Source organism: Idiotropiscis lumnitzeri, chromosome 21, assembly GCF_059441095.1.
Source record: "Idiotropiscis lumnitzeri isolate Australia: NSW breed Sydney's pygmy pipehorse chromosome 21, RoL_Ilum_1.0, whole genome shotgun sequence".
In the NCBI taxonomy this organism is placed as follows: domain Eukaryota; kingdom Metazoa; phylum Chordata; class Actinopteri; order Syngnathiformes; family Syngnathidae; genus Idiotropiscis; species Idiotropiscis lumnitzeri.
The window spans coordinates 2088070-2102848 of record NC_142411.1 but is presented as its reverse complement, the minus strand read 5'-3'; the positions used below and the strand labels follow the sequence as shown (position 1 = coordinate 2102848).

Sequence of the window (14779 nt, the reverse complement as noted above, 5' to 3'; positions counted from 1 at the left end):
CTGGCGGCGGCAGCGGCGGGTCAGATGGATCTTATCCTCTTAAATGCTAATGACATTTCTCCATTCTCTTCATTAGCGCCGTGCCATTATCAGTAATTTGTAGCCCCCCCTCCCCCCGCCCTCCCTTCTTTCCGCAGCTCCCCTAATGAATACTCGCCATTGAGACGTCCGAGATGGGAAAGGGAAGAGGAGTGTGAAGAAAATGATTGTCCATCATTGTCACTGCACAGCCCCCCCCCCCATTTAGAAATGGCTCGTAGGTTGTGTACATAAAGAGGTGTAACATCAAAAGAGTTTTAATGTGGCACCCGTGTGCCTCGTTGTCAACGCACGGCCCGCTTGAGTAATTGGATGCTCATTTAAATATTGGTATTGGTCCCACGGAAATTGCGCCATTATTTATTTATTTTTTTTGTCTTCCACAAGTGCGACATCAGGCCCCTCCACTTTTCTCATTCTCTGGGTATCCATTCTCTGCCCCTCTCCCTCCCTCGAGTCATTCAGCAATCAATATTGCCCCCCCCATACTAAGCCCATGTTGAGGGCGCATGAATAAACAAATCCAGGTTGTATAAAAGGTCATTTTTAAATGAGTCTTTTCAAATGAAAATAAAATCCTGCGGTCGGAGAAAACAGGGTGGGGGGGGCGATGTTGGTTGTCTTTCAGAGAGACACGCCGAGCCTTGGCTTTTCTGTTGATTCTCATTATGAGCGCACACAATCACACGCACTAATTTGATGGCCCCGGGCACCTCTTCTTAGCCAAATCAAGGCTTTAACATGCATGCTAATCAAGTATTGGCAAGGGCCGTGAGGCTAACACACAAAAAGCAGAAGACTCTCCAGGTTATGAAAGGGGACATATGCTGCGGTTAAGGCCGCCACAAGTGCCCGTCAAAGAGAGCAAAGTGGAGAGGGCGGGACTTTTATTCAAGACTGCAGAGTTTAATGTTTGATTCCAAAACTTGACTTCAAACTGCAAACTTGCGCCGGTGGAGCTACAACTTTAAATCGGTGGTTTATTCATAGAATTTTTTCCAAGTTTGGCCGGCCGGATTAAAATATTCAACGGGCCGCATGTGGCCCCCGGGCCGTTGTTTGCCCACGCCTGTATTAATCTAACCCTGCCGGCGACAAGTCCAAAATGTTGTCAAGTGACATCTTGTTACAATCCTAACTGAATGAAAAGAAATATTTCATTTTGCCGGGTTTTGCGCACACATTTAAATTGTACTACTTTTTTTTATCATTATCATCATTCATTGGGGTCACTGACTTGCAGGCTCGTGCACCCCCTCATATTCCCGGACACGATGGCATTATTATTATTGATAACTTTAGAAAGCCTTTTCTAACAGTAATGTGGACACTTCAGACCAAAACGAATATATATAGGGAAGCTCATTAAAAAAGAACTTGTGTATCGACGTTGGATTGAAAGTACATTTCTTGGTCAAATTATTTCATGCGCTGACCTCCTCATTCAGACGGGTTATATAGACGCTGTTTTGATGATGGCGCATGACGGCCGTGAAGAGGTTTCTCTCTCCGTGTTTGTTCTGTTTGAGGTGAAAAATAGATACAAGAGGTTTAAGAACAAAAGTGAGAGCACTGCACGGTTGATTGAAAGGTCAGAGCCCTTCGCATAATAGCCGGCAACTCACAAACGGCCTTGTTTCGCCGTTGTCATCAACCTTTGCTAACGCTGGAAATGATGCGGAAGAAAAAGGTAGCCGATAACTGAACGGTGACGTTGCGTGGCGTCTGTGGCGCGCGCGCACACACACACACATACATCGGCTCAATTGATTGGTTTGCGTCCGCTTATAATGGTTACCAGTTGCAGTCATTCCAAATGCTCGTGGCGTGCATGTGGAAGTAGAAGTGTGTTGACCATGGCCACACAAAAGCACTGAATGAGCACACGGGGGGAGCAGAGTGAAACGAATCAATGCGGCGTCTCGATGACTTGCTTGGACCTAAAAAAAAAAAAGCGGACTGCGTGGAAAGTAAAGACAAAGCGACAATTAATGGTTGATCTTTGAACATCAGGTGACGGACATCGCCGATGCCGTGATCCTGAGGCAGCTCTTCCGGACTTTGTTTAAGACCGGCGTGGTGGTGGTGGCGACCTCCAATAGACCCCCTGATGGTACGGAATTGAATCTCTGTGCAGAAACAATGCTGTCGATGACATTTTGCCCCGTGATGAACGCTGAGACAAAGAGTTCTGAGATATAAAAGGTCAAAATGTAACAATATTATTTTTTCTGGGGAAAGAGTCATACTAAAGGAAAGTTGACTTTTGTGGAAAAAAAAGTTGTAATCTCACAAAAACAAACTTTTTTTTTTTCCAGGAAGATTAAAAAAGAGGAGGAGTCACAAACAATTCCAAAGGATGAAAAGCATTCACACGAAAACTACTCCAGTTCCGCCAATCGTGGATGTTACCAACGTAACTTGATCCAATTTATTGATGCAAAAATACTTATGAAGCTCCGCAGCAAGTCAACTGGCGACATTCGTGACCACTTTGCTCTTATCGTCAAGCATAATCTTGAATATGTCTACCTTTGATGAAGGCGGAACAAGATGTCATCGACGCAGACTCAACATCTGCGATATTTACAAGCCATTAAGAACAAAGCGAGCAAACGCTGCAAACTTAATAGAGCGCCTACTTGGTATTAATTGCGCTGTTAATGGAATACATGACGGCAGACAGAGAAAACGGGACATGAAAGGCATACATTTGCCGTCTTTATTGATGTGGAGATGGCGCTATCAAAAGCCCCCCCCCCCCCGCTTACGAATAGCGCGCAGGAAGACGATTTTATTTATTTTTTATCTGTATTAATGGAGACTCATACAAGCGATGAGCCGCGGCGGTTTAAGTGGCGCTTTGGTGTGGAAACGCATCAAAACGCCACTTCTCGTTTACATTAAAAATCTCAAATTGCTTTTGATTGAGTAGAAAGTGGTTCGAAGATGCGTCGTATACTTAGAATACGCTAGGGCGAAATTATTCCCCTTAAAAGAAAAGCGGGAAACACACGCATCCATTGTAAAGGAAATCAATGAATTCCGGGCCGAGATGGCGGCGGCGGCAAAAGTAGAATGACAGACATGAAACTCTCCATAAATCCCGCTAACAACCCAGGCTAACTTTAGCTCAACCCGTCTACCTCAAGATGCGAAGAACTTAATCGATCAGTCGAGATGTCTCACTTCAACAATACTTTTGTGATACCAATGACGACATGACCATAAGTCGGCCCTCTTGTGGCATTTGATACGTTCTGCAAAAAGCTGAAAATATGTTCCACGAATAAATGTCAAGCGGTGATTTATGAAGAGCGGACGTGCAGATTTGACCTCATTAAACGTCGCGTTACATTTCGGAATTGCTGCAACGACATTACAGCGTTAGAAGGGAAACAACCGCTCCCTGATGAGCCTTTTTAATGACCGCCGTGCAGTCCATCACAGTATAGAGAGAAGTTCCGACAAGCAAGCGAGGGAGGGAGCGCGCCGTCCTATTGTCGTGAGTTAAAGCCCAAACATCAACAACAACCAGTTGCATCGCGTTCGCAGCTGGAGGGCTTAAGCCTGGTCGGTTTGTGCGCTGGCGCTCGTACGTATGCGCTGTCTTTGTCCCGGATTTGTGTGTGAATCCCGACCTGTTTTATCTGTCTATCAGGGATGCTACTTCAGATGTAATTTGTTTCAGGCGAGCTAATTGAAACCCCTATTCAGCAAGCCGCTGTGGATATTGTCCGCCCTGAAAAGGCGACAGTCCTTTCTCTCGCCACTATTGTTTGGGAATGTAATGAATTTTATGTTGCCGCCGCTCTGCCGGTAGAGAAATCCATTTTTCTCCCCCCCCCGGGTCCGGGCTCTTTTGTCGTACCTCCCCAACCTCATCCTTCAGTTCATCAATAGCCACTTTATGTGCCAATCTGTGGCGGGGGAATGACATTATTAGGAGGCTAAACAGCAGCTCTAATACAGGCCCTCCCCTCCTCTTTTCAGATCTGTACAAAAACGGACTTCAGAGGGACACCTTTCTACCTTTCATCGACGTGCTGAAGGTAGAGACAAAGTCACATCCTGCTCTTGTGTTGTTAATATATTCATTTGTTCACAACACGCGCTCGTGTGTGTTTTGAAAGTTGCTCTTTAGCGGTTTGATGTGTTCTGCTTTTCCGGATGCCTCTCACCGTGTCACAAAGCTGTCTTTGATCAGAGCAGGCTGAAATTTTCGCCCGGAAAGTAGGCGACTTGCCAGAACAGGTAATATGGACGGCGAGGAAAAGGGTGGACGAGCTGAGTGACTAACGGCGATTGTTTGCATTTCAAATGTAAAAAAAGGGGGGTGGGATGCGTTCGTTTGCATCCGTAGCGAATGACCTGCTTTACAATTTAAGTAGCACGCGCTTTTATCCCACCAAGCATGCCCGACGAACATTGATGAGTTTTGGAGCGATAAATAAATGAGTTGCGCAATCATTTGATGCATTTTTTGGCAGTTTTTAAAAAGCTGGTTTATTTTGGCTCGCTGCAGCACACAATATTTTCTCTCTCTCTCGGCTGTGCTGGTGGCCCTGCGTGCAGAAGCAGACTGCCCCGCCCACAGCACCATCTGATTCGTTCCTTGTGCAGCAGGTAGCAGCCAATCAGGTGACGGGCATCCACCTGAACTCATCGAAGGTTCCACTGTGCTCTCCTTCGGTACCTTTTCTCGGCGTACCAACCGCTGCAGTACGGGACGTAAAGGTTTGGGCGAGGCACGCCGCACTCATCAGAGAGTCTGCAATTATTTCTGACTAAAGAAAGCGAAAGCTTCCACATTCCAAGGTGACAAAAGCACCTTAGCTTCCTGACCTGGCCTAAGATGTCGCACTCCACCAACTTGAGGAGTCGACATGCTCCCAAGCCGGCCACCAAGCATCACCCTTGCCCTCTTTAATCCAGCCTTCATCGTGTTCCTGAATGCTTGTTGTCACGCTACCTCCCGTCTTTCAGACTCACATGTTTCCTTTTGTGAGGCCATCTGGTTTTCGGGGTCGGGGCCTTTTTTCGGCGGGTTCATGTCTTTCTCTATAGCGGTCCGCTGCGGAGAGTTGAAGCGTGTTTTTAGCAGGGTCACCCCGCTAACTAGCTGACCCTCAATGGATTGAATTAATGCCGGCCGAGACGACGGACGTGGGCCCGCCTCCTCGATGCAACTCACTCTTGTATGTGCGTGTTTCAATAGGCGGCGAGAGGGTGAATGACTGCGTTAAGAGTTTTTTTTTTTGGGAGGGGGCGGGGGGGTCTAGCCAGTGACATTTCCACCCTGTCACCTGGGCTGAAGTGAAAGAGGTTAATCCAGCGCTTCTGTTCGCTTGGGTTGACGTCTTTATTTAACTATTGACTCCTGATTAGATGGAACCCCCTTTTCTTCCATCACTTGTTTCCTCGGCAGCGTCACATTCCAGGACGCTTCCCACTTTTTAGTGGACCCACCAAAGTCGAACACAATCCCCCAAAATTCACGATTTATTTGTAAATTCAAAATGAGTGAGTGACTTCATTGGCAACAAACTACAAGCCATCATTATTAATTATTTGCAATATTTGGAGATTTTTACTCACCTTGTTTTATGGTCTGATAACACCAAGGTTGAACATTTTGGTTAGAATTCCAAAAAGTAGGCTAGGCAAGAGATCAAGAGTCATAAAAGTTTTATATTTTTCATTCTAGTTAGTTTTTGTTTTGTTTTGACTTTTCATTTTCAAATTCAGTTAGTTTTTAGATCAGGTTTGTTTGTTTTAGTATTATTATTTATTTTTTTGAAGTATGAGGTATTTATGAGACACATAAAAAACTGGAAATTTTTACAATAATTATACTTAGTTTTAGGTTTGTAAACGTTTTTTATTTTATTTCTTTAAAAAAAAAAATTCTTACTTCATTTGTTTCCATTAACTATAATAACGTCGGCGCAAACTCAACACTGCTCATCCCGAAAAGAACGGCGTACCTTATAGTGAAGCTTGACGATGGCATCATCACACCGAGGACGTTTTTCTTCAGACGAAACTGGGGCCTTTGTTTTTTTCTGAACAGTTCCAAAAAGGAGTCAGCGGCAGCGCAACACCTCCCGGCTTCTACAAGAAAGCAAAATAAATGTCAGCAAAAACCTACTAGAACATCTGAACTTCTGAATTGAAATGAAGAGAAGATCTGGGTTGATCTCCAAATGGTTTGACTTTGGGCTACAGTACATTTTTCACTTCTTCAATGTTTCCTATCCTTCGTGCCACATTCAATCTATTCGGTCGCTTTGTAGCCAAGGCAAAGCTCAGCGTTGTGTAAAATCCAGAGTTTAAGGGCTTTTTATGAATGGACACTGGCCGTAATGTAACTAAGACGGATTCGCTTCCAAACTGTCCTCCCTCTCCACTCCACTTTTCATTGCCCATCCTCACGCTAACCTTTTATCCCGCTCTTTATTCTGTCACTATCCTGTTCTGCTCGCTGCTGTTACTCCCCCAAGGTCAGGCCTCTGTATTTTTTAGCACACAATGCTTCGTATGTGTGTGTCTGTTGCGGCGATGCGAGGGGGGACATGACAACAACCCTGAAGCTCCTTTTTCTTTTTTTTTTCTTTTTTAGTATTTTTGGGTTTTCCGTTGTTTTGAACATCCTTTTTTTTTTTTTCTAAGCCTGTTCTGTTTCATTGTCGGCAAAAAAGAGAAATCGTATATGAAGAAGAAAAGCAGAGGGTTACGGTCCTCCGACGGAGACCTTGGATAGAAGGACCGCCTGTGAAGAGGCAGCCGCCTGCCGGTTCAAATCAAATAATGGTTAATATTTTGGATGACTGACATTGTGGTCGGGTTCGTTTAATGGCGGGCAGAGGCAGACGGCCAGGCTTTCATATCAGGGTCTAAAATGAGTGGCAAATAATGGAGGAAGATGAATCAATCGTCCTCCTCTTGGAGTGTGAGCACAGTAATCTACTTCGTCTTAATTGATTCAGTTACCTTGGTTGGAGTTTTAGTTTTTTTTGTGGGCTTTATGTTGAAGCATGCGTGTACTTGTGAAGCAGGTGATCATCTGCCGAAGGCAACATTTAATTGAAAGATATTTTTCCAACTCTTTTGAGTTTTATTTATCTTTTTTTTTTTTTTTTAATATTCAGCAAATGAGTTTTTGTTCATGTATTTAGAGGATGACACACTTAATTCCCAACCGTTTTTGTCTTTTGTGAAGCGATTATTCAGTGTTCTGATGAGTGCGATATTGGATGACAAAACTCAGCAATATCGTGTTCAGCCACACTCCCAAAAAAAGTGACTTGTGGGTCCTGCTACAAAACCCTCACACATTGTGGACGCGCTGCATTTTGAAGTTCTCTACTTTGCCACAATGTCATTAAAATTGCAGTGCTAGCATTTTTTCATGTAACTTAAAAAAAATATATATATTACTATATTATATTTTTGTTATTATATTATTAAGAAAACTTGATGAGCTATCAAAACAAAGCTTTAATATTAGAAAATATTCATTGTACTTTCAAGGCAGAGATTTTTGTTGATCAGTTTTTGTGGTCACATAAGATGATTTTTTTTTTCAGCTGTAATTTCAATGATAATTTCATATTTAGCGTATTTATACCGGATTATTTAAGCCTTTATGGAAACATTTTTTTCTGGCCTTTTTTTTACGTTATTATTTAATTTAGGACTCTTTCGTTTCAACTTGTATGTGTGTCCCCTACTGGCCAGGTGCAGACATTACACGTAGCTTTTTGCACTGTTTTCTTTCCCTCTCCTTTTTTTAGAGGTTTGCTTTTGGGCCTCGCCGCTGTGCGAAAGCCGTTTGAGGGTGGGGGGTCCCCGATGGCGAAAGGTGGGGCCTATAGGCCTCAAAAGATGTTTCCCCAAGAGGGGCAGCCAGAGGCAGGAGGAGGTTGTGAGAACGACCCCGCGGAACAAACCGCGGCTGGCCCAAGGCGGTCACTTTTTAAGGGAATAGATCATTAGGTGTAATTAGGGTGTTCGTATTGTCACGAAGGCTCCCTCCACCCAGCCGCCCCCCCCCTCAACCGCGTAAGAATGAATAAAATCACTAGATACCACCACCCCCGCACCCCTACTCACTCTCACACACTGCAGTAGTTAGTGAAAACACTTTGATGTCACAAGAGTCGTCCAGAACTTGCCAGCATAAAGGCAGTGTTTTAAGCTTTCTCTCTCTCGACCCCTCTATCCCTGCCTCCCCTCTTTTCTTTCCATGCCTGCACACAAGGCTGTAAGACACACACGCTTGAATGAGCGACAGCCTCGCCCCCTCCCAAGACCCCACCACCTCAGCCTCACTCCCTCCCTCCCTCGTCTCTTTTTTAGCCTTCCCACCCCACATTTCTTTGAGGCCTGGTCAATTCTCTCCGGGCTAAAAAAAAAAAAAAAAAAGAAGCATCAAATGTTTTCTGCTGCCGGGTAATGAGGGAGTGGACCTCATCAGGGCCCAATAGTCAGCTATCCTTGGCTTTTGTTGCCGCTCAATGGCACGGCGCTCTTTGAAAGACTCAAAAGCAACTTTTGGAGGAGTAAAAGATGGAGAAAAGATACGGCGGATATAGAGAGAGCAGGGAGAGAGGGGAGGAGATGTAGTCAACCAAAAATAAAAAGCCACTCTAAAAAAAAAAAAAAAAATGTAAACGCCCCCGAGAGAGCGGTGGACAGTTGGGACAATGACATGAGAGGAGCTACATGTGTTTGGATGACTTTCTTTCAGTGGGGACTGATTGTCGCGTCTGTCAGTTCTCCTCAATGCTTCAGTGCAACTAGTCAAACATTTGCAATCGTGTGGAGTCCATAATTTGGCTTTGGGCCTTCAGAATGCAGAATGAGGGAAAAAAAAAAACCACAAGGTAATTTAGTTGAATTTGTTAATGGAGGAAATACATCACATCAAAAATTTACCGTCATAAAATATTAAATTGGCTATTACTACAATATGCTCGAAGCTAAAATAATTCTGAGTTGCATCAATTCGAATTTAAAAATGATATATAAGGTGTTAAACTAATAAAAGCAGGCTGGAATTACCTTACATAACTAGAAACGGATAAATGGATTATTGTTTAGATTTATTTTTTTTTGTGGTACCCTTATTTATATTAAGAATGGCATTTTGGCACACAGAAATGTTAGGGACATGCTCTTGAAAAAAAAAAGAAAAAAAATTGTATTATTACATGAATAAATTAGAACTCGAAATATTACAAAAGAAATGTCAATTTTGGAAATAAATTGTAGTATTAAGAAAGTAACCTAATATTGCGATAAAAAAAAGTTATTTTATTACAATGAAGTGCGTAATATTTTTGCACAATATTCTTTTCTCCAAAAATAATAACTTATTTATTTTACTGTTTTTTGTAACCTAGTTAATTTGTAATTTAGGAGTATATTATTAAAGTATTTTTTAAGAGAGCAAATTGATGTTGCGAATTCTTTTTTTATTTGGACTGGTGAAAAAAATGGAGCATGCCCATCATATTTGTAGATGAATTGAATCTTTTGCCCGAACTTGATGAAAGTGATCTTTTGCAACTATTTCTCGTCAAGCACCTGCCATGTCTGCTTTCCAAACGCAAGTAAGATCACGTGGCGGCGTTGGGGCGTGCCGAAGCGACGGCGACGTGTAGGCGGATTTAATAAATCTCGGAGGATGTGACAAAGCCCTCGAGATGGCTAATCAAGTAACGACCCGCTCGGCCTCCGCCTCATCAGATTATAAATAACCTATGGAATCATCAACGCTGATTGTGTTTCCAATGCCTCGTTCTTCCCTCGCTGTTATTTGTGCGTCTGCGGCGAGTTCATGAAGGGAGCCCGAAAACAATAGTCCTCATTCTAATGATGTGGCTTGCGATTGTGACGTCGTCCTACCTTTTTCGCCTTATTTTCCAGGCGCTGTTTAGCCACCGGCAGGGTCACGGCAGGTTGATGAAATGACACGTCTCTTTTGTGCGGAGGGGTGGGGGGGGGGGGTCGACTCTGTCAGGTTGTTATTAAGCCCGATTCTGCCAATTGGCTCCGAGCGGGCGCGCTGATAAAAAGTTGACAGCGGAGAAGAATGGAGTATTTCCGTCCTCTTGCTTTATGATGATTGCTAATTATCCGGCGGCTTAAGGAGCAGCGTGGTAAAAATCCGCTGATTTCATAATGTGTCTTTGAATGCTCGGCCGGTCCGCTTTGATGGGACCGATGCGTAATTCTTGTCTTTTCTCGGTGAAGAATAGCCGAGATGATGATTGCAGTTTGCGCTGTCCTCCCTGACATGAATCCTGTTGACATTGGACGGCCGCTTGGGAAAGTTTCAATTGCGCCTTACAGGTTCAGCACTTTGAATGGCAGCGGGAAGAATACGGCAGACGCTTTCGGCTCCGTGGTTGTTGCTGCAGAATCCATTTTCTTCTTTGCTTGTCGTGTCGTGTAGACGAAGACGACACATTCCTGAAACTCCTGGCATGAATAAGCAAAGAAAGGTGTCAAAGTTGGAGATGATTTATGGAATGGGCAGAAATATAATTTGGGGTCTGGTCTGAAGATTGTGCGCATTTTGCGAAATATGGTCACACAAGGACGACGGTTATTCAGTTTTAAATTAATCAAATGAATTAAAAATGTACATTCTTAATCTGCATATTTTTATAAGCAACTAACTTTGCAGCCAAAGCACACACTTCCTATTCTAAAGCTGCTCATCAATTCCGCCTTTAGTAAAATTTGCTGAGTCTTGATTGACACGGTCAGAAAGGAATTCATTAAACTCCATATTTATGAGTAGACTTGCAGATTTCTGAACTTCACTGTATCATATGATGAGGTGTTTCGAATATTTTGCTTATTGAGCTATGACAGATCAAATGAAATTTGTCATTTGAATCAGTAAGGTTTGAAATGATAAAAATGAATTTCAGGGTGTTTTTTTTCCCATTGATTTCTTTTGTGCATGTGAATATTTCTACTGTTTCAAATTTGAAATATTAAATCAAATAATCACATGTGAGTTTTAAAGTAATTATTAAATACAAAGTGCTTTTTTTCCTGCATGCACCGGCAGGAGCACTGCCAAACGATCTGCCTGGACTCCGGTGTGGACTACAGGAGGCTGCACGACACGGGAGCAGGGAAACTCTACTTCCTGTAAGACCCAAACACTCGCTATTATTTCCGTGCACTCCTTTTTTTTTTTCTTTACTTTCACCAGGTTTTTGTGATATAAAAAATGAGAACAAGGTCAATTATTTCTAAACCTCTCCTGTCATCTTTTCATCAATTTTGGACGCATGTCCAGTTATCACTGTTGTGCCAATTGATGAAATATTCCTTGAGTTCCAGAGATATATTTAATGCCTTGGAAATTATTTTGTCCTCTTCTCCTCACTGAACAACGTACCACACGTGGCTTGTAAACTGTGACGGCAAAAGTGTCAGGAAAAGACCATTTTAATCACACACTTTGAAGGTGGCAGGTGTGTGCTGACTCCCATTTCAACTTTTTTTTTTAATGTGAATGGTTAATTTTGAACACCTTTTTTAGATCCTCTTTCAAATGTTTATTTTCATTGAGGTGTCCGAATTACACTGTGGGTGAAAAACATTTGGAAGTAATTACTGTTGTTCTGATGCCTTTTGAACGGTGGTGAGTAGACTTTTTATAACGGCAATACACGGAGCTGAACACGACAACAAATGAGGAAGAATTGACGATGATGAAGTCTCCATCATCCCGAGCGCCAAAGTGGAGTCAATAGAATGTGACAAAATGGCTGAGCATTAAAAGCTAATTTTCTCTGTTATTAACACACACGCTCTCAAGCGCTCTCCTCTTTTCAATATATGTAAATAGAGTGCATCACTCATGGTTTAATAATGCGGACACACACACGCACGCACACACCTCATTTGGTGGCCATTCACTGGCTAATGCTTGTTTAGTGTCGAACATCCATTTTTTTTTCTACTCATGGAGTAAAAAAGCTAAGTAGCCTCCTGTTCCATCGCGCTGCTCATGTTTGATGTTGCCACTTCAGCGTTATTAATTTCATATTCCATAAACTCTTTATTTGTCTGTGTGTGCAGGACTGGAGATCCTGGCACGGACGCCGTGTTGGATGCGATGTTTGATGAGCTGGCTTTCACGCAAAATAGCTGTAAGGAGGCTGTGATTTCATGTTGGTCAGAAATTACAACAACGCAGGAAGTTGGAATTGGACTTTCGAATATCAGCTTTAAAATTCATGCCTCGTAATTCGAATAGCTTTTCATGTTGAAATTATTAGCGTCACAGCAGGGACGTTATCGTTAGCGCGGATGTTGCGAGTCAAATGGAGAGGTGCCTTGAGATGCAGAGTTTAATTCTCTCTGAAATCATTTTTCAACATTAAACTGAATGGAAATGTATTTATTTTCAAATATTGTACGATGATGATATCATTAAATGATTTTTGTTTTTTTCTAACATGCTGCTGCTTCTGCTTGTGTGCTCCTTCGCCAACTGGGGGCATTTATTCATGAAATGGAAAAATTAGACTCTACAACTGTAGGGGGCGCTGACAGCAAATGAATTAGATTTATCTATTTATTTTTAACTTTTTAAATTTGATTTCCAAAAAAGACTTTTCTTCTATTTGGTTCTCATAAGCACCACCATTAGCTCAATATCGGAAATGAATTAATAAAGAAATAGCTGACCTGATGAAGTGTGTTTCCATAGTTACCGGTCCGAAGGTGCTCACCGTGCTGGGCAGGGAAGTGACGCTGGAGAAGACCTGCGGCTCTGTTGCAGACTGCACTTTCCACGAGCTGTGTGGCAGAGTGAGTCATGTTATTTGCCTAATATATATGTATACAGAGTGCACGTGGATGTACAGCGTTTTGGTTTCATGTCACAAAGAAAATATATATTTTTTTTTATTTAGGAAGGGGGAATTCTTACTATAAATGTGCTTGATATTATTTTACATTTTGTTTTTCAATAAATGCAGTAGTGATACGAAACTCTTATTTATTTATTGATTTCATTTCCTGAGCACACCCTCCAATCTAATGAAAATGCCATAAACCATTCCACCTCATCTGTCTGTATGTGTTGCTGCACCTTTTGTTTTCAATGCGTAACCTGACATTATCGGCCATTTACGTGCATTAAGCTAGCAAAATGAGATGTTAGACTGGGTTTGTTTTAAACGAAGGTAACTTTGTACCGTTTTCCAGACTCGCTTTTTTTGAAATAGCTTGACAGCACAAACTAAAGGCAACATGGGCAAAATCTCCCTCTTTAACTGGCAGACAAGACGCATTGAGGTCGCCTCTTTTCGACAAAATCCACTCATTCCTTGTCTCAACCGCTCACATAAAGCAAACCTCCTTAGTGCCGCGTGTGCTTTCGTGCGTATTGTGCCAGAATTCTCCTTCCGTCGCCGGCCAATTTTCTGCTCAATGTCAAAAAGCAATTCCGCTGAATAGTTTTGTGTGCGTTGCGTGTCTGTCATTCACTCTGGATGGATGTCTTTGCGTTATTTCTTTTGAGCAATCGTTTTGAATGGCCGAGCAGATTAAAAAGAGAACAATAAAGTGCTTTTTTTTCTTTGCATTGAATGTCATATATTGTGAAATAGGTCAGATAAACACATGGGAGTCATTGTATGCGTTCTTTGTTCAGATTTGCGATGTGATTCCGCCACAAATGCTAACACGCGTTCTGCACATCACGTGTGCATTTTTTTTTTCAGTGTCTTGGCGCCAGCGACTATCTGGAAATGACACGGCTCTTCGACACGGTGTTCATCCGTCGCGTTCCCATGCTGACGCTGCGCATGAAAGACCAAGTCAGGCGCTTCACCACCCTTGTCGACAACTTCTACGACAATAAGGTCATCTGGACGATCAAACGAGGCTAAAAAAAAATACAAAATACACAGAAAAACTTGTTTCAACCCTTCGGTTTAGCGGTCAGACTGGAGAACGAAGATCCTGGTAGCCTTTGATCCGCTGGTGTTATTCCAACTTTGTCCTGTGGGAGGCGCTGCGGGCCAATTTATAGCAAGAAAACCAAATCTGACTGTGTTTGCTTCCTACAAGGTGAGACTGGTGCTCCAGGCTGCAGCTCCATTGGACCAGCTCTTCGTCCAAAGTGGAGGAGATGATGAGCGGGACCATCAGCTCTTGGACGACTTAGGCCTGAACGAGGTGCGCTTGTCATCATCCACGTCGACACATTTAGGAGCAGGAAAGCTGCCGACTGCGTTGACAAGCAGCCCTCTTTGTTTTTTTGACCAGTCCAATAGCTGTATTCAAAGTATCCGTGCGTTGCTTCTGTTCAGGAGGCGGCGCAGCGTCTGAGTCTTTTCACAGATGAAGAGGAGATCTTTGCCTTTCATCGGATTGTTTCCAGGCTCGCGGAGATGCAGACCGACACTTATTGGATGGAGGGAGATCGCAGCGTCAAGAAGAAACTCCTCGACACATAATTTTCACTAGCGGTGACTTGAAAAAACGCTCCAATGTGTCCAACTACGTGTGTAACCCCGGCTTGACACAACAAGCTACCTCGTTGCGTCTCACAACACAACAACTGTTTTTCTTCCGAAAGTGGCCCAGGTTGTTGGTAGAGTCAACCACCAATCACACAACTGATAACTGAAATTCCGCATTCCTGTTTAAAATTGTGAAATGCTGAAGGTGTGCATTAAAGAAATTCATGAGTCTA

The 14779-nt window shown here is 42.9% G+C and overlaps 1 protein-coding gene and 1 long non-coding RNA gene across 3 annotated transcripts in view; one reads left to right on the top strand and one right to left on the bottom strand.

Annotated features, from left to right (window-relative positions):
- The window catches only part of LOC148316405 (uncharacterized), a 14262-nt gene extending 4214 nt beyond the window's left edge, over positions 1-10048 (bottom strand). Inside the window, exons 1-2 of the long non-coding RNA XR_015840211.1 lie at positions 9952-10048; positions 6027-6153 (exon numbers count right to left, since the gene is read on the bottom strand). This is a non-coding gene — a long non-coding RNA (uncharacterized LOC148316405). The remainder of the gene's footprint in view (positions 1-6026; positions 6154-9951) is intronic.
- Positions 1-14779, top strand: part of afg1lb (AFG1 like ATPase b) — a 20344-nt gene extending 5565 nt beyond the window's left edge. Inside the window, exons 6-13 of one of the 2 annotated variants that reach the window (XM_088286695.1) lie at positions 2053-2152; positions 4033-4091; positions 11129-11211; positions 12151-12221; positions 12785-12885; positions 13803-13943; positions 14152-14259; positions 14394-14779. In XM_088286695.1, the coding sequence (XP_088142821.1) occupies positions 2053-2152; positions 4033-4091; positions 11129-11211; positions 12151-12221; positions 12785-12885; positions 13803-13943; positions 14152-14259; positions 14394-14540 (810 nt within the window). In that variant the 3' untranslated portion in view covers positions 14541-14779. The remainder of the gene's footprint in view (positions 1-2052; positions 2153-4032; positions 4092-11128; positions 11212-12150; positions 12222-12784; positions 12886-13802; positions 13944-14151; positions 14260-14393) is intronic. The other variant, XM_088286697.1, reaches the window with a different exon arrangement.